The 19,614-nt window shown below is 43.2% G+C and overlaps 1 protein-coding gene across 1 annotated transcript; it reads right to left on the bottom strand.

Moving 5' to 3' along the window:
- Window positions 1–222: 222 nt before the first annotated feature.
- prkacab (protein kinase, cAMP-dependent, catalytic, alpha, genome duplicate b) lies at window positions 223–18,706 on the bottom strand. Its single transcript, XM_086210986.1, has 11 exons — window positions 17,846–18,706; window positions 15,513–15,574; window positions 14,358–14,486; window positions 12,074–12,172; window positions 10,399–10,481; window positions 10,027–10,153; window positions 7,912–8,007; window positions 4,567–4,689; window positions 3,367–3,426; window positions 3,162–3,266; window positions 223–3,029 (listed from the first exon to the last, which is right to left on the bottom strand). Exons 1-11 carry the CDS (start codon window positions 17,889–17,891, stop codon window positions 2,904–2,906), a joined length of 1,056 nt encoding a protein of 351 aa, XP_086067112.1. The 5' UTR covers window positions 17,892–18,706; the 3' UTR covers window positions 223–2,903.
- Between the last annotated feature and the right edge of the window lie 908 nt (window positions 18,707–19,614).

Raw genomic sequence — 19,614 nt, 5'->3', positions numbered from 1 at the left:
GGGCAGGGGCTACGGAGTCTGGGATTTTAGACTGAGCTGGGCGGTCAACAGATGGGTGGGTGACGGCTTCATCCCACATCAGGCGGCAGTGATGGATGTCTGACCTCTAGGCAACAACAAAGTCCCTCTGATAAATGCAAAAATATCTCATCATCTGTTCTCTTTCTTAACCAAAACACATCCAGGAAGGACACACAAGTTCAGTAGAATTTTACAAGTAAAACTTTATTGGAATGATACCCATGTTGCAAAATATTACACCACCTTGTGTTTTAATGTCACTCTTCCCGTGACTTTAAACGCTTCCCTTTGCAGTGTGTGTATGAATGTGTGTGTGTGTGTGTGTGTGTGAGAGAGGCTATATGTGTGTGTGTGGGGGGGGGGGGCGGTAACATGGTTCACATTGGGGGTCTCTCATTTCCCTAAAAAGTGCGACAGTATGTACCAGCATTGTGCCTGCATTGAGGGGAAGTTGTATCACAGGAGACACAGAATAATATTGTCTTATGACTTCAAACGTTTTGTCCATGATGATATAGTCGACACTAAATTTGACATGGAGGAAATACAGCGAATGTGACGTCTCAACAAGTGATTTACAACAACGTAATAATAATATTAATCATGATAATAATTCTGTAAATCAGTCCAACGTGACCTCAGACTGGATATTCAATCAAACTGGGAGTCCAGCGGCGTTTCCGCCTCCCTGGAAATGGAAACGCCGCTCAGTAGTTGAGCCCTACATGTAGAGGGTAGAAACAAGGCGGGTAAAAACGGGAGGGGATGAACCCTTTGGTCACATGTTGGTTGCTCAGCTTGGGTGTGGAGGCTACAAACCTTTAACAAAGACAGCAACTGGGAGTATAAAGAATGCAGGGAGTTGTACGATGGAACTTTATTGTGTTCTTTTGAGCTAGAGATTAAAAATCGCTGGAGCTCCCTTTGAGCCTCTTGTCAATGGCGTTGATTCTGTGCTTCGATGGTGAATATTCCTAAATGTGTTGAAATCAATCCAGCATAGTAACACTGTACACAATTTACAGAGCGGAAGGAACGCTGGGTTAACAGGGGCCTAAACCTCATTTCAAACTCATCCTGCCTGCAAATTCCTTGATTTTAGGTCATTGTAAATCTTCCATATTACAAATGATACACACATACACACTTACACATTACAAATGTGTAATACTGAGAAAAGGTTTGTTATATTTGACCATATCCAAACCTTTTTCCTTTTTTTTTTCTTTTTTTTTTGGACAGAAAGGACTCACATGAACTAAAAATGATTGATTGACCAAATTAAAATACCTACAAAGTTCAAAGAAACGCTATTGAGAAAACAGGCATTTTAAAGTTTTGAAACAGACACATGAGATCACTTGGTTTTATTTTAGAAGTCTGGAACGGCCAAATGCTACAATGACAACATCTGGAGCGTTGCTTTAGCCAGGTAGCTAAGGAGGCATTCAACACCCGATGTGTGTTGTGTACTTTAAACTGGCAGGTTGTACTGTATGCTGTGCACTAGAAACACTTTGTCGACACAGATTTGTTGTAACATGTAAGATTGTGGTCCAACATTGCATGTGATAAGAGGAGAGGGCAGGCGAGTTGAACACAAACCCAGATTTCTATTAAAACAACATAAGGCCAAAGCATATCCGGACCGCCATCAATGGCAGATCAAAGTGCTCCGGTGACCACCAGCCAGTAGCAGTTTGGCTCGTCTGCCTCAGGTGGTCTCTTTCAGTCGGCCGGGGCGACAACATGCAGGATCAAAGTTACTAGTAAGTGAGCTCTGAGCGAAGACAGCAAGGGCTTTTAAGACCGAACAGAGTTGTTGGGTCAGAAAAACTAAATTGTCTGGAAGGGGAAACTGTGGAAGACGCTAACCACAAACCGTTGTGTTCCTCTTGATTCTCACCAGAACGTGAAATGTTCCTATATTTTTAAGCAAATGCCTCACTTACCCTCACTAGCTGCTGAACCTAATGCTCGCCGTGTATAGAATGTCTTAAGTGATATGTTCAAACCTGAGATACCATTATGTGACGGTGTTCCTTTGCAACACCAGTAAAACTGAGATATTTCTGTTCCCTTGTCCACATTTCTTGGTTTGTTAGCGTAACATGATTTCATCGGAGCCACTAGTCTCTAATAACATTGAAAACTGAGTGCTGTAGATATGTTCAAAGCCTTGCTATGCTAACAATGATAAGAATGATGGGAGTTACACAGTAAACCTGACTGACATCTGTCCCCTAAATCTGACCGAGCGCACCATTTCTTTATCTTTTGGCCGATCGTGCCTGGGATATTAAGTATGGCGTCCACCGTGTGAACGCTTCAGGGGTTTAAAACGTTTTCTGCCAGAAACGTATCTGCAAAAAACATAATGTCATTCAAGCTGAAAGTGCATATGTGTGTGAATCTTTTCAAATTTCACCTCAAAGCAGCCAATCATCAGTTGAAATGAAAGCAGGTTTGGTGCAGACTAAGACCTCGACTTGTACAAGCGTCAACGGGCTTCACGTCACGGGTTATTTAGACCAGACAGACTTTCTTGTGGAGGAAATGTGAATAAATGAAACAATAAAAGAACAGGGAAGATCATGGGGTGACAATGTTCCCCGTGAATCTGAAGCACACCTTCATCTATAAAGGGATCCATAAATAAGGTAGAATAATAAATAAAATACAACAGAAAAGGCAACACTGCTGGTTATCAGTCTCCTTGCTCTTTTTTTACCCTCTTCTATCACATTTTTCCTCCTTTTGTAGCTGGTGCTTATGATTGGACAGGAGAAAGTTAAGCACTCTCTCGGTACATCTCCCACATGACCAGCCTACCTTTGACTCCCCCTACTTCCTTCTCTTTTCCTCTCTGGCTCTCTTTAACTCTAGAACTCAGCAAACTCCTTGGCACATTTCTCAGTGAAGGAAATGCGGATCTCTTCCTCCTCGTAGTCGTCAAAGTTGCTGGTGTCGCCTGGTCCTTTAAACTTGGGGACGAAAGGAGCTTCCACCTGTAGATAAATACCAGGTAACGGTTGAGTGGAAATAAGCAACAGATGGGATGCCGTACATCTACACTGCGCGCACGCACACACACACACACACACACACACACACACACACACACACACACACACACGTGCCTTTTTCTGGTAGATGGCTATCCAGTCTGTGGTTGAAAACCATTTGTGTCCTTTAATATCGTTGACCCCGTTCTTGAGGTTCCCGTATCGCTTCGTGAGATCAACCTGTGGTTAGAAAAAGGAAACATTTTCCTCTCAGTTCACGCAGCACAAAAGCAAAGGAAGGCCTTTCATCTAAACGGCTGCCATATTTTTTTTTCCTTACCTGTAGCAGGTTCCTCAAGAGGTCCTTCAGGTCTGAACTGAAGTGAGATGGAAAACGCACCTGTGGCACATGACAAAAAAAAGTGACAAAATGATTAAACACCAGTGTGTGTGTGTGTGTGTGTGTGTGTGTGTGTGTGTGTGCACGCGCGTTGGTCAGGAGCATTGACAGGAGCCAGGAGGGTGAACCTCGCCTCTCGCCCGTTGACGCTGGGATAGGCTCCAGCCCCCCCGCGACCCTTAATGTGGGAATAAGCGGAAGACGATGGATGGATGAATGGTTCTCATTCGTTAAAGTCTCTTAAACCTGTGTTTGACCCAGCCTGTGTTTAGCTATGATCCAAAATCCAAAATAAAAATCCTGTTTGCTTTCGGTGGAGTGAACCCGTAGCGATGCTAATTTTCAGGTGAGCCAACCAAACTAAAAAAAGGAAAATTCACAACACACCACTGTCATGGGTGTGTGCAGCTAGAGAAATACATCACATACACTTTTGGATGAATCGCTGGGGTCAGTATTTAAATTTAACAAAAATTCCACACATCCTTCCTGGTGTAAGATTTTTAAAATCTGCGGACCCGCTGCGTGAAATATAGCAGGATGCTTGGTGTACTTCTGCTTTCACGATATCAGCTGCTCTGCATTTACTACATCGGCCGTTTTTAAATATAAGAATAAAATACAACAACCCACAATGTTGCTCTGCTACCTTATTTTGCCTCTGATATCATGAATATTCATTTCAAAAATTCTGTGTTGCTGTTTTTCTTCACAAAGATCTGATTAGTTATGATACTTTATATGATGGGAGGGTTTTGTTGTTGCGTATGGAGGGGAAAAAAGAAAAAAAAAGGCACGAAAGGTTAAAAATAGCAGTGAGTCGTGTGAGACCCCAAACAAGACTCGGGTGGTCGGCGTAGCAGTGAGTGACGGGTGTGTTTAGCCGTTGAGCGTCACTTTGGACTCCAGGACGTCGGGGAGGGCATTTTCACTCTAACATTTATAGCTGATGAGTGAACTGAGGTTATTAATTGCTTCATCTTTTTTTCAAGGTGAAGCCAAAGTGAAATAAAATTAACCTCACCAAAACACAACTCCAATAGATACCACGGAAGTTAGATTTGAACACTGGTGATACTCTTTTGACAGACAGAGAGTCGGGGATGGGCCGAAGAGAAGTGTCTTCCACCTCCCACTCACCTTCCCTGATACGATCTTTTCATAGATCTGAATGGGCTGGTCAGCAAAGAAAGGTGGGTACCCTGCTGCCATCTCATAGACCAGTACGCCCAGCGCCCACCAGTCCACGGCCTTGTTGTACCCCTGGTTGGTAGGAGGAGAACAGAGACGACAGTTTAGACACCAGATCAGATTTACAAGCATTTTAGAAATTGCTTGCTCGTTTGACTTCACAAGCTCAGCGCGGGTGACCACCATCTCTGCCACCATCTACTTCATAGCGTACAGCATTAAGCACTTCCATGTCCTACATTAACATTTGAGGAGCTTTTGGGGGTAGCAGAAACAAGCCGGAATCACATTAATGACATCTCATGGCCTGTAAGCTGATGTGGTGTTGATCACTTACACGCCCACCAGTTACTGACTGACATCAGCGCTACAGTACAATATTCATCATAAGAATATTCCACACAAAACACGACAAGAAAATATCCAGTAATATAAGAAGTGAGTCCTTTTGCCGTTTGGTGGGGGGTGCAGAGCAGCTTTTAGGACTTATTTGGCTGCTGTGGCCGTAAACGACACAGCGAGAGCTGAGAGGAAGCAGCCATCCCACTGGCGTTTGCTACTTGATACGCATTTTCAAAAACATCAGGCAAATAAAAGCTATTCCATTTTATTCCATCCAAATGACAAAGTTTGTTAAATTAAATCAAAAGGAAAGTAAAGACTGTTGACTAATGCATTAATGTATTTCGTTAGTCAATCTTTTACAGAAGTGTTCTAATATGTTCCGCAAAATTCACTAATTTTTCCCCCTGGTTTTGCAAAATGTTTTACTTTTGACCATTTGCTCAAAAGGGCCGTCCCCTGAGAGTCAAATATTCTAATATTCTAGAGCTCAATATAAACACTATTTGTTAAAAAACAAAAACAACACCAAACGTAAACGGTCAAATGTGAAAATGAATTATTGTGACTGTGAATAAAGCAGCACCACCGCTGCTTTCTGACCTGTGATTTCTCACTGTTCCGTTAAATGTGTCGCATCTGCACGACGGGAGTCACGGAACATCACTTGGATTGTTTAAAAAGGTAAAACTGAATAAACAACCGTGTGGAAATGTGGCAGATGCCTCAGCTGCAGACAGAACAAGCGATACAAAAAGTCTGTTCACATCATGGAGTATATTATATAAACGGTTCCAAAATCAGACTATTAAATAACAGTTATTAATCTCAATTATGCATCCGTCATTTGTTTAGCTCTCGGAGACAACAAGCTGTCATTTGCACCAACCACAGTAGAGAGACGTGAGGGTGAGAGAGAGAGAGAGAGAAAACATCTGAGTTCCACAGCCTTCAAATGGAGTGTTACGTATCAGACGTGACTTTATTTGTTTACTTTTTAACATTTAACATTTAAGTACGTATATATCTTGATTATGGACATTATACATTAAGACAGATATTCCGATAGTCATGCCAATTTAGGGAAGACATCTTAGCATCATTTGCGGCCATTTTTGACAGCCCTGCACTACTGAGATTCATTAGTGTCCTTTACAATAATAAGATAAAACAGGACAGAGCTCCAGTCTCTGAATATTAGAGCACTGAAGGCCGAGCTCACTGGAGACTGTGACAGGAGGTGGGAGGAGCTGACAGCCTGCATTGTCTTGAATGCAGTATATATGCAGTATACACAGTATGTATATAAACATTCTCATTCCCTGTCATGAGGTGTATGAAACATAGGAAAAACATGATGTTTTGATGGCGGACAATGTGGCTCATTTATCTCAATGGTTTCATTAGTTTTTGCCAGCGTCATTTCATACCGTCCTTGAAGTTTTCATATCCTCAGTATTGTGGCAATATGGATACTGTACAGTATATTTGCATGACTTAAAGATTATTTGCACTTTTACAGAAAGCCTGGGGCTGTGGGAGTAGAGGGTAGGGGGTTGGCTGCACAGGGCTGAACCAGCACTGGATTCTCCGCAGTGAGTTGGACTTGTTTTTGATGGGGACTTGCTTCCACCTGGGCTGTGCCTTCTCACCTATCCTGGGAGTTTCACAAACAGGATTTCGAGGCGTAATCGTGGTTGTGGGGGTTGCAGTTCGCGCTGCTTTTTATTGATGATGTGTTCTGATGGCGCCATCAGTCTGTGACCTTCAGCTCTCTGGATTGGTTCAAAGCTGGGATGAGCATCCATCAATCCTTCCATCCATCCACCACTTATCCTGTTAAGGTTTGTGGGGGGCTGGGTTCTATCCCAGCAGCCTTCAGGCGAGAGGCGGGGTTCACCCTGGACAGGTCACCAGTCCATCACAGGACCAACACATAGAGACAGACAACCATTCACACTCACAGTCACACCTACGGTCAATTTAGAGTATCAATCAGCCTCGTCCCCTGCACGGTGGTGCAGTGGTCAGAACTGTCACCTCACAGCAAGAAGGTTCTGGGTTCAAGTCCTGGCTCCATCACAGGATCTTTCTGTGTGGAGTCTGCATGTTCTCCCTGTTCCTGTGTGGGTTCTCTCTGGTACTCCAGCTTCCTCCCACAGTCCAAAGACATCAAGAGAGGACGAGGCTGATTGATACTGTCTCTATGTGTTGGTCCTGTGATGGACTGGTGACCTGTCCAGGGTGAACCCTGCCTCTCACCTGAAGGCTGCTGGGATAGGCTCCAGCCCCCTGCGACCCTTAACAGGATAAGCAGAAGAAAGTGGATGGTTGATGATGGATAGATGGATAGATTATCCCGTAGTTGGATCAGGAATACTGATCTTTCCATCTTCCTGTAATATTGTCAGATAAATCATTCTTATTTAAATTATGTTGCCCACCTAATATTGTTTAGCACCTGATGATGAGGAGGATGAAGTGTTACTGCTTTGGATCAATGCGTTTGCAAGATTGTTTAACTTTCAGCCAAACAGATGTTTTTTAATCATACTATCCTCAAATTACAAAAAATATATAAATATATAAAATATTGTGGTACAGTTTTAAATCTTTTTCTCCCACCTTTGATTTGTTCATATGTTTAATGTTGAAAGTGACAGATTTTAAGCCTTCATCGAAACATAAATACATGCATTCAACAGCCCAACATCATGTGGACAAGTCTAAAGTAACATCATAACCAGCTGTGTTATATTAAATTCTACATGATCAATAAATGTCTCCAAGAATTTGTTCATGTCAGTATCACTGGTCCTCATCTGATGATTGCTGTCCCTGTTTTGAAGGAACAAGTGGCGGAATCTTTGTCCTGAACAGCAATGTCCTGTGTCAGCCTGAATGATTGGTTGACGTTTTGCAAAGGAGTAAAAAAGAAAAGTGGTGGTTTACCTTGCTGAGAATGATCTCTGGGGCCAAATATTCTGGGGTGCCACACAGTGTCCAGGTCCGGCCCTTTACACGTTTGGCAAAGCCAAAATCTGTCACCTGCCAGATAAAGAAAAACAACCAATGAAAAAGAAGAAGAAAGTCTGAGAAAGAAGCCAAAAAAAAAAGAAAACAAAAAGAGGTAAACAAACAGACATGATGAAGCGCAAAATACAAGGCCAAGATTTAACACTGAAAAGAGCACAGAGACAAGGAGGACATGCGTGATGGGTTTTATGATGGAATTTTCATCAGTTATCATTTCCCTTTTTAGCCCTAGAGGGCAGCAGAAGCTCGTCTGGGAAACAGCTAAAAGCAACTGACATGAAGAGCCGAATAACACATCTCAAATTCTTCATTACTCAGGATCTACACAGAACTCTCAAACAAAAGCAGGTCCCGAAATAAAAAACAACAATAAAGTACAATAAAAAAACTAACAACATCTAAAATTGCAGGTCCATCCAGAGTGACTACAAGGCACATTTAGCAGATAGCCACCAAGTTGTAACTGACTCAGCAGAGGCTTGCAGCGTACAAACCTCACTTCAACGATCTATCGGTGCATGTAATTTCTGTATGACTCATCAAACTCACAGAGCAGGAAGTGTACTTGTGAAATGCTGGTGAATGTGACGCTACGACCAGGTAAACGTTCTTATGTGGCCTCCAACGCTGCTAGCTAGCTTCTTTTGCTAAAGTTAGCTCGAGCAACTGCACAGTGATTAAAAAAACAGTCTGAAAGTTCATTCAGTTTTTTAACAAAAATGAAACAGAACCAGTGGTACTGTGCAAGGACAGAGCTACTGTAGCGTCTGGATATCCAACTCTGATGTCCATGGTTTTGCTGGGATGTATCATTGAGGCCTTTTGTCTCTGTTCCATGATTAAATGCTACAGAAGCATATGTTTAGAAAGAAATAGAAATAATATCAAGGGTTATTAATAAATAAACTAATAATGACAGTAAAAGGCAGTACAGTGGTGCAGTGGTCAGCACTGTCGCCTCACAGCAAGAAGGTTCCAGGTTTGAGTCCCGGCTCCATCACAGGATCTTTCTGTGTGGAGTCTCCATGTTCTCCCTGTTCCTGTGTGGGTTCTCTCTGGTACTCCAGCTTCCTCCCACAGTCCAAAGACATCAAGAGAGGACGAGGCTGATTGATACTCTAAATTGACCGTAGGTGTGACTGTGAGTGTGAATGGTTGTCTGTCTCTATGTGTTGGTCCTGTGATGGACTGGTGACCTGTCCAGGGTGAACCCTGCCTCTCACCTGAAGGCTGCTGGGATAGGCTTCAGCCCCCCCCCCCCCCCGCCCCCCGTGACCCTCAACAGGAATAACAGGAAGAAAATGGATGGATGGATGGATGGATGGATGGATGGATGGAAAATAGTAATATTTATTCATATAGCACTTTCATATAAAATTACTGTTCAAAGTGTTATACAAAAAAAACAGCACAACATTAAAAACACGTTAAAGGAGAAAATTGAACGGAATAAAACCAAAATACAAATCACGATACAGAAATTAAAATCAAATTACAATAAAACCAGTGAAATATACGAATAAACATTACTATCTTCCATCCATCCATCTTCTACCACTTCTGCTGTTATAAGGTGTGTGTGTGGGGGGGGGGGGGGCTGGAGCCTACAGCAGACAACCATTCACACTCACAGTCACACCTACGGTCAATTTAGAGTATCAATCAGCCTCGTCCCCTCTTGATGTCTTTGGACTGTGGGAGGAAGCTGGAGTACCAGAGAGAACCCACACAGGAACAGGGAGAACATGGAGACTCCACACAGAAAGATCCTGTGATGGAGCCGGGACTCGAACCTGGAACCTTCTTGCTGTGAGGCGACAACGCTGACCACTGCACCACCGTACCACCCGAAATATACATAAAACCCATTAAATCACGGTGTACTAAGTGCAGCCGAGAGCACTTGCAAAGTAAGGTTAAAACAGAAGAAATACAGTACATTTTAATCTTTCTTTTAAAAATATCCAGTGAGCTGTATATAAATAAAGCAAAGTAGTTGAATAATTGATGAAATGATGATCAGTTATTTACCTGTATGTAGCCCTGTTGGTCTATGAGCAGGTTTTCAGGTTTCAGGTCTCTGTAGATCAGGTCCAAAGCATGCAGGTACTCAAATGTCAGAACGATCTGAGCAGCGTAGAACCGAGCATGAGGCTCACTGTGAGAACACACACAAACACACACACACACACACACACTAGTTGAGTGGAGAGCTTGGTGCAGATCTGACATGATCTAAATAGAACACTAGTGCTAGAACAGAGCAGCACACAGCTGAAGAGAACAAGACAGAATAAGGATAGCGCTGATTAGACCATCATCATAAAAACACAACTGAATAGAAGTAGAGTGACGTGTCGCTACAAAATGCTTCTCTGTGTAAGAACACATAGAGACACTAACCTAAACCTGCCAATTCTCCGTAGATGGGAGAACATCTCTCCACCAGGTACATATTCCATCACCATGTAGAGGTTAGTGTTGTCCTGGGGAAGACAGCAGTGTTACACACACTCAAACAAACACACGGACAACTGGCGATTTTGTCACACAAAAAAGACCGAATGAATCTGATGATCTTATCCAGGTTAGCAAAGTTTTACTTTATTATGTATAATCTCTTTCAATCCCAACACTTGACAATGTAACCATGAGGATTTGATGCGTTTACTGTTGCATCACGTGTCCAGGAGTATTCTGGTAATAGGTTTATTTGAGGCATCAAGGATACTCAGTCAAAGGGCATCCAGGGGGAACGTAAACAGCTTAATCTGAATAAAGCCTTGACTGGAGTACAGCCATCGGCTGGGTCACTCTGTGCAGGTACAGACGCAGATTAAGCCGGCATGTTAGAGTAAAATGTAAAGAGAAGATCATCGTGTGTGTGTGTGTGTGTGGGGGGGGGGGGGGGGCCCGCTTGTTTCTCGCTTGTTTCTCTGTTGATGACATACTCCTGAGTGCTAATAATGACATAATTTATAAATGAGCAGTCAATTTAGCTGAAGTTATTTCATATTATTGATGTTCAAGTTTTTTCACTTGATAGGCGTTTATATTCTCAGTTACATTTATAACAGGCATGTGCGCCCCGTGTGAGGGTGGGGCACCCTGGGATTGGAGGATGCTTGACGAACCAATGCTTGAATATACACTCTTGCTGCCAGGCCCACGAGCCTGGCTCTTTGGTTTGCTGACCCATGGGGTTCAGTTTCAGAACCAGGGTGGGGCGACCACCACCCTGACTTCACTACAGGGCTGTCTTTTATCGTTTATTCTTTCACGCTTCTTGTTGTAACCTTCATGTGCCTACTCCCTGCTTGTTTTTACGGCCTTCACATACTTGTAACGTTAGAAGATCTTTTTATTTGCACAGTGCTGTTGGACATGTACACCTATGTATAGGACTGTTTTGTCCAGTGGAAGGAAACTTAACATTAAGCTGTCAGAAAATTAACCATAAATGCTTAAAAAAAAAAAAAATTACAGAAAAAAGAAAGCTTGAAAAATGCTGATTTTAACTTCTAAAAAGTGGCGAGTTAATGATTTAACATCTTTTATCATTCACGAACATGAACACAATCTTTGGGACTGTTGGTTGGATATAAGATATACGACATCTGAGGGCTCCATCTATGAGCTTTTTTTTTTTTTTGCCATTTTATGGATTAAAAACTCTTCATTTAAAAATATCCAGACTTTTATTTTTAAATACCACTTTATGCAGTCTTTGTGTGCAATCAGCATCATAAAGAATGATTGACACTTGAGAATCAGGTTCTACAGGAAAAGAACCAGTTCATGTTATGGATCCATCTGCATGGATGGAAAAAAGTTTATAGCTTGCGGGGGGGCAGCTGTGTATTACACATCTGGCTGATAAAAGAGTTGGATTTTCAGTTTGAGAAGGTGAACCTGATATCAAAAATGTGTGATGGAGAGAGTTTCAGCAGCCCTGTGACCATCCCACAGGCATAGCCGAGGGAACCCAAGGAAGGGGCGAGGGAAATCCATCCAGTCAATCCTCATAAGGACACGTGAGGTTTGTGTAAAGACACAGACAGTCCTAACGTCTCCATACCTTGAAAGAGTACTCTAACCGCACCAGAAAAGGAAAGTTGACAGCCTGAAGAATCCTCTTCTCATTCAGAGTGTGCTCTATCTGCTTGAGCTTCACCACCTGAGAGGAGGAGAAAGTGAGAAGACGACAAAAAGAAAGATTTGTTTTATCAGGGGGACGGTGTAATCTCAGAGAAGACAGACAGTAAATATTGGCAAAGGACCAGGAATACCCAGTGGTGCCTGAGGAAAAAAATGACTTTTGATGTCCATTAGGGGCAATTTTTCAAAAATAACATTTATTAAATTACTGAAAGGCCAGCAGGGGCAAGGGGTTTCTTTCTATTTCTGGTATTAGGACAAACAAGCATGTAGGAAAGATGGAACAGTCTAATCAGGTGGAACTACACTAGGACCACCAAAGGGGGCCAAAGGAGGCCAAAGTGCCAAATTTTGCCCTGCCATAAGGTTCAATTTGGCCCGCTATTTAAAACGATTATTTGGACTGTAAATTTACAATAAATGCAGGACTAATTATAAAAAATATGTAAGAAATATATAGTTTAAAATCTATAAATGAATGTCTTGGCTGTTTTCTTTTTGTAAGATAAAGATGCTCTTGATCTTCTTCCATCCATCCATCCATCCATCCTCTACCTCTTATCCTGTTAAGGGTAGCGGGGGGCTGGAGCCTATCCCAGCGGCTTTCGGGCGAGAGGCGGGGTTCACCCTGGACAGGTCGCCAGCCCATCACAGGGCCAACACATAGAGACAGACAATCATTCACACTCACAGCCACACCTACGGTCAATTTAGAGTATCAATCAGCCTCGTCCCCTCTTGATGTCTTTGGACTGTGGGAGGAAGCTGGAGTACCAGAGAGAACCCACACAGGCACAGGGAGAACATGCAGACTCCACACAGAAAGATCCTGTGATGGAGCCGGGACTCGAACCTGCAACCTTCTTGCTGTGAGGCCACAGTGCTGACCACTGCACCACCGTGCCACCCTTTGATCTTCTTCATTTAAAAAAAAAAAAGAAGTCATGGTACACAGACAAAAGACATTTTAACAAATAACACACCTGCTTTAGTTTGGTGCACCCCTGAACTACAATAAGCGCTTCAAAGTTGTACACCTCCACCCTCCAATCAATCAAGTTGCAATTTACATCCGTGTGTCCATCATCCATCATAAATACAGTGGAAGTCCTTCTGTCCCCCAAGTTACAGTGTGAATATCGACCACGATAATGTAACAGCAAACTTGCTTGTAAAGACATCCACGTATAATTTGGTCATAATCAGTATTTGTCCAAAAATTGGCTTTGTGAGGTCACAGTGACCTTGACAGTTGTCCACTAAATTTCCAAGGGGATGTTGGCCCCAGTCGGTAATCAGGAATTTCCCTGTGGTTTCTCAGCTTTTGATCAGGTCAAGTTTCCATGCCTTCCTGAGGCGTCATGTTAATGAGAATGGGACAAGATGGACAAACCACAACAAAAAAAATGTCCCTCTATTCTTCAGAATGTCCAACGTCACAATGTAACGTATGTAGAAAGCACTCAGATAGGCCCCGCCTTCACTGAAGAGGTTACAGATTATGAATATGCTTTCATCAAGAAAAGGTACCAAAATATTCTTTCCATCGTGCTAAAATGGGTCTTCCAGATCACCGATCCAGAAAACCATCAAGACAATTTTGAGAATCTGCGATATTCTTAATAGCTATATCCTTGCCAACAGCGTAGAAGAACCTTCAGGATCCAGGATCTATAATTTGATCCAGATCACCTCCAAAACACTTGTTCCCTCACGATCCTCTCATCACCATGGAAACATTAGGTTCACAACCACTTTCACAGAAGTATTTCAACATCACTAATATTCATATAAAAAGGGGGGCACGGCTCAGGGGTAGAGTGGCCGTCTAGCAACCAAAGGGTCGCTGGTTCGATCCTCACTTTCCCCAGTGACCGTGTTGAAGTGTCCTTAAGCAAGATCCTGAGCCCCTGATTGCCCTGATCGGTCCTGTGACCCATCTGGGGTGAACCCCACCTCTCGCCCAATGCCAGCTGGGATAGGCTCCGCCCCCCGCAACCCTTAACGGATAAGCGGTATAGAAAAGGATGGATAATGTTCATATTTGTGCATGTCACTTTCAGTTCATATATCCATGTTTCCTGCTGTGATTTTCTTTGATTGCTATTATAAAATACCAGCGTCACGAACATCGTGGTGTTGTTGTAACTATTTCAACGGGCTCCGCCCCGCTGTCGTCACTATGACCCCTGACCTGGACTGACCTTCTGCTTGTTGAGGATCTTCATGGCATAATGTTGTCCAGTTTCTCTGTGCCTCACCAGCATAACACGGCCAAATGAGCCTGTGCCCAGGGTTTTCAACCTCTCAAACTGCTCCAGGCCAGCAGTGTTCTGAGCAGGCGAAACAAGGAAAAAAAAACAAAAAAACAATGAAAACAAGTCTGTTCATTTGATTTATCTGCAAAATATCAACATTGATTCCATTCAACTTTTTTTTTTTTCTCTTTTACAAGGCAGAAAATTCTATACATCGAATGTCGAGTAGCTGCCTGTGTCTGCAGGTAAGTATTTGGGAAGAACACCTTGCTTAGATGGAAACCTCTCGGCGACATCTACCTTTGAATAAACTAATCACACTAACAGCTGAAACGAGTAAGCTGATGAATATTCATTGAGGACAGTGCAGAGGTCAGAGCCACACATTTATCTGAAGAGAACTCACTCCTTCTGACCAATCGGAATGTAGGACAAGATGAAATAATGTTAGAGGATGTAAAGAACACTCTTTAACATTGAACTAATATTATTATGAGGGTACCACTTTAAAATAAACCTCCCTTTATAAAGGGTTAATAAATCGTCGTGAGCGCATTGCTACTTGCATTGTAAACACTTAATAAACCATAAATTATCGGTTGTAAATGACGTATAACCTCATTTTCCACATTTCGATGTGAGGTCAGTATTTAGCAAGATGACGGTACGCTATTCTACTGCATTTCTATCCATTAAGGTTTAATAGGCCATCAGGTCTTGTTACCTAGATGGATAAAAATGCAGTAATAAAACATACCTTCACCTTGCCAAATAGTGACCCCGTACTGATGTATGATATACTTATTTGTAAAATGTCCAAAAGAGACAAAAAAATGGACTGAAATCTCAATTACTTATTTAGGGTCGGATAAAACAGCTTTCTTCAAATTTATCAAGGCAAACCGATCACGTGGAACAAATTCGAGCCTGTTTACGGGTTTTATTTCAAAGGATTTTTTTCAGGACAGCGTCCCCCAAACAACTGAACATCTCTGATGACAACATCTACGGGGAGGAAAATGACTTAAGCTTACAGAAACAATAATAATAATAATAGAATTGACCCAACTTGATCAGCACTCATATGTAAGGATCCCTAACCTGTGCAGGGTTCTCCCACTTCTTGAGGAAATCCTCTTTGGCTTTAGCAAGGAACTCCTTGACTGTGGAAGACAGAGACAGAGAGGGTATAATAGTGAAACAATATACAGTATACTGTAACCACTATATATATATCCTGAATGATTTTTGTGAATGTTTCGGCATTAAATGTCTTATTGTTCTTTTTTGTATCATTTGCTGACTTTGATTAAATATACAGCAAATAACAGTGAAAAGTATGAGGGATGACACGTCGCCTAAATCGATTCCAGCTCCAACGATTCAACGTAATTAATGCAAAATTCAAATGTGGATCGATACAGAGATCTGACATCTGTGATGAAATTTAGAAATTACCAATATACAACTAACTGGTATAACTGGTGTTTTTAAAAGGCAAGAAACACCTGATGGACTTTATTGAATTGCATTATGGGAATTGAAGGATGCAGCGGTTATTTTTTTTAAATCAACTCATACCAAAGACTAAAAATCCAGATATCTCTGTCTCTCCTGCCTCGACCCTTCCTCTCTGACCTTTTCCATGTCTTCAAACATTACGGTGATGAATGCTAAATCCCTGGAATGTTTTATTCATCAGTGTTAAAACAAACAAACAAAAAAACATTATTCACACTTTAATCATTTTGAGTACAAGTGTAATCAATGTATTAACATTTAGGCTAAAAATATTTAATTTTCTACCGGGAGGTTAAAGGTTATGATTACAAAGTAGGCTGGTAGCTTCTACTACTGACCGCTTCCTGCCCTTGAGCAAGGCACCAGCTCTTCATCCATGCTTTAACCCAAATCACACGTCTCCTACGTTAAAAACTTCACCGCTGTAGCCTGTCGTGCACTTAATACATGCTGGATGACCAGTGAGGGATTTCGGACACTAACAGAGCATCAGAATGCTGAGGAACCTGCAGGTGTGAGGGTATAGTGGCAACGATGATGACCATTCTGATACCTGGATTAATTAATATATCAGCTTATACAGGGTACTGGACTGACACCGTTGTGTTGGAAAAAAACAAATAATGCCACATCGCTGACATTTTGTTAGCATCTAGCACATCTGGCTAATATCACATAGCAGAGATCAAATCCTGCTCCCTGAAACAGAGTAGCTCCCAGCAGAAGCACAGCAATGCATCCCCGCAACTTTTATGGGAAATAGTTGGGTCTCACTGATGCAAAGAGTTCCGTACTGTTTAACACTGACGCCTCATTCTTTTAAATCAGTATTGGAGGCATTTCTGGTGCTGTAAGTATGCATTTCTCATACAGTAGATACACATTTCTGGTGCAATATGAGGGGGATTCCTGGACCTCCATGTAAGCATTTCTGGTACAGTAAGTATATATTTCTACTACAATAATTGTGCATTTTTGGTACTGTAAGTATGCATGTCAGGCACAGTATCAGTAGAAGTTCTGGTACAGTAAGTTTGTATTTCTAGTACAATATCAGAGGCCTTTCCACTACTAGTATGAGTATTTAGAGCCATATTTCATACACTCCTTCCATCATTGTTTAGAATTGAATGTTAGCGGGATAACAAAACGCTGTTGCAGGCTGGCTTGAATGTAAAATATAAATACAAAAAGGCCCTGCTCACTGCAGGCAGAAATAAATTTTTAAAAAAAACAACAACAACATATCTATACTTGAAATGGCACCTTAAGAACTAAAGTCCCAAGAAATACCAACTCTGATGAATGCACCAGTCCGATGGCCTCCGTCCTAAGCATTCATCCTCACCTCAGAGTACAGCAGAACCACTCAGAACAGTTCAGCCAAACCTGCAGACATTTATGGGTCCATCAAACTAAATAAGTGTCCAAAAAGATTAGATTCATCTGCACATGGTTTCAGTAGCATCTCTTTCCCGGAGCAACAGGCTCAGAGGCGTTTGGTAAATATCTGACACATTGTTGGGATCTTTCCAATGTTTCTGTGCACTAAAGATGTCAAGATGCTAACAGTTTACAATTGCTAATTGCTGTTGGCTGTGTTGCAGGTCACACACTGATTACAGCTCTGGAAAAATGACGCTGCTCAGCCTCATCTGGGGAGAAGTACCGTGTCACTCCTTGGGTGCTTTTGAATTTAAATTGATGGCACAAGCTAATTGGTTTGCAGCAGTGGATCTTCGTGGATGAATGGGGAAGCAGGACCTAACAGAGGCCTCTTTTTTGTGCCTCTGTGGTTTGTGGTGTGAAGCTCGTATAGACTACAGCTGTACCACATCGCCTCTGACCATTTCAAACGGCTGTATCAGAACAGGTGCTGCCCAGGAGTGATGTGTGCTGGCGACAGTACCCACCGCTTTCCATCTCGCTGCCCTTCCTGGCCGTGGGCGCGTTGCCCATGATGACAACCTGTCAACGGGCGATCCGTGGCTCTTTGGCCCTTCCAAGCAGGTCTAAGCTCGATTAGGTCTGAACAGTATATCCTAAATCCAAAGGTAGCTAGCGTTAACTCCGAGATCCCGGTCTACACCAGACTGGCAACTGCTGGTAGTCCAGCCGCTCATTCATCAACAGGCGGCCGATGTGGCGCTTCAATCTCGGGTTGCTATCGCGGAGGTATGTCGGTCACTGGGGCTTCGCTGGACTGTCAGGTCGAGTTCAGCGCAGTCGGCCTGAACACGGAGGATCCAGTCTTCTCCTGTCCCTCCTTACAGCCCCCGCCGAGCGAGGCCCCCCGGCTCCCCACCTTTCCCCCAGCCCGAAAACAGCAATACCAAGGGCGGGGATGCAATGTTGTCAGCCGGCAGCCTGCCGCTCAGTGTAACCAAACCCAGCTTTTAAAAATCAAATCCTGACGGGGGTCCGACATCGACGGGAATTCGCCCAAATCAACATTGCCCCCCCCCCGTAGCCCCGGAGACGAGCGAGATGACGGAACTACAGGCGAGTGAATGTCCCGCCTGCTGGCCAGAAGTGGGATTGATTGACAGGTGAACCTCGACTACTGATTGGTCAGCGCCACGGCGATGTCCACCGGAGCGCTCTGATTGGTCTGTCGCAATCTATCAACATCGGCAGCGACCCGCCGCCCTACAAAAAGCAAGCGAGGGAAACGTCACTAATTATTTTCCTCCCGACGACTTTCTCCCGTGTCTTTCCTGCACCCGCTCGTCGTGGTCGAACCAAGAGGATTTCTGTGAATGCGCTGATGGCAGTTGACTAACAGCAGCTGTTGAGATGAATGCACCCTCCTCCATCCTTAAAAAACGCCCTCCAGTCGCCCCCCTCCCTTTCCACCGCCAAGCGACTGATACACGTTTCGCTAAGTGACGTCAACCACGAGTTATTTTTAGAAATGTTGGCCACACTCTAACGCACGCGCGGCGCGGTCTGGTTGGCAGGACGGCCGTGGAGGGAGGGAGGGAGGGGAGAGTTTATCCTGCTGGAAAAAATCATGACAATAATTTAACATTTGTTGGATCAGAACCCGCGGAGCCACACATCTTCTATGGACCGTCTCCTACCCGTCATCCTGTCCCTGCACCTGCATTAGCAACGGACCACAGTGGCCATTTATTAGCAGTATTTTAAGAAAAAAATCTCAATGATTTCCATCTGAATGTTTCCTATTTCAATAATTTGACTTTGTGCTGGTTAAAAAAAGGATCCCAGGCCCATGCGCAAACTCCCTAGCTGGTAACAGGAGGGGGCAACTGCAGGGTGGAAATCCATCATCTTATAGTGACATTAAGCTCGGAAGAGCAGGCGATGATGAACTCAGAGAAGCCTGTTTTGCATTTCTCCTCGGTAAAGACAAGCGCTGGTTTCCAGAGGAACAGATCACATGGACTAAAGAGAGCAGGCGATGTGTGTAGATTTCGATGCCCTAAATATAAACATGTACACCACAGATGCCAGTACTTTTACCCGTCATCCAGCCAGTCCATTCATCTAAGAGATAAAATGGGTGAGAGCAGACAGTCCAATCCCCCTCCTTTTTTTCTGCAGTTGCTTAGCAACATGAGGCTAGAGTGAAAATGGTGGTGATGCTGCTGCATTTTATGAATGAAGTCAGGGAAAAAAAAACTCCAGGAAAGAGGTGTGTGTGTGGGGGGGGGAGCCG

Source organism: Aulostomus chinensis, chromosome 8 (assembly GCF_037954235.1).
Source record: "Aulostomus chinensis isolate RoL2024-O1b breed Wild chromosome 8, RoL_Achi_v1.0, whole genome shotgun sequence".
Taxonomy (NCBI): Eukaryota; Metazoa; Chordata; class Actinopteri; order Syngnathiformes; family Aulostomidae; genus Aulostomus; species Aulostomus chinensis.
The sequence above is the reverse complement of the archived record's forward strand: the minus strand, read 5'-3'. Positions and strand labels throughout refer to the sequence as shown.

Excerpts from the sequence above, each read along its gene's own strand:
- prkacab (XM_086210986.1), bottom strand. The coding sequence starts at position 17,891 with ATGGGCAACGCGCCCACGGCCAGGAAGGGCAGCGAGATGGAAAGCG. Across the intron at positions 15,575-17,845 it reads GGGCAGCGAGATGGAAAGCG|TCAAGGAGTTCCTTGCTAAA; the intron begins GTGGGTACTGTC and ends TGTCTTCCACAG. Across the intron at positions 3,267-3,366 it reads TCTTGAGGAACCTGCTACAG|GTTGATCTCACGAAGCGATA; the intron begins GTAAGGAAAAAA and ends TTCTAACCACAG.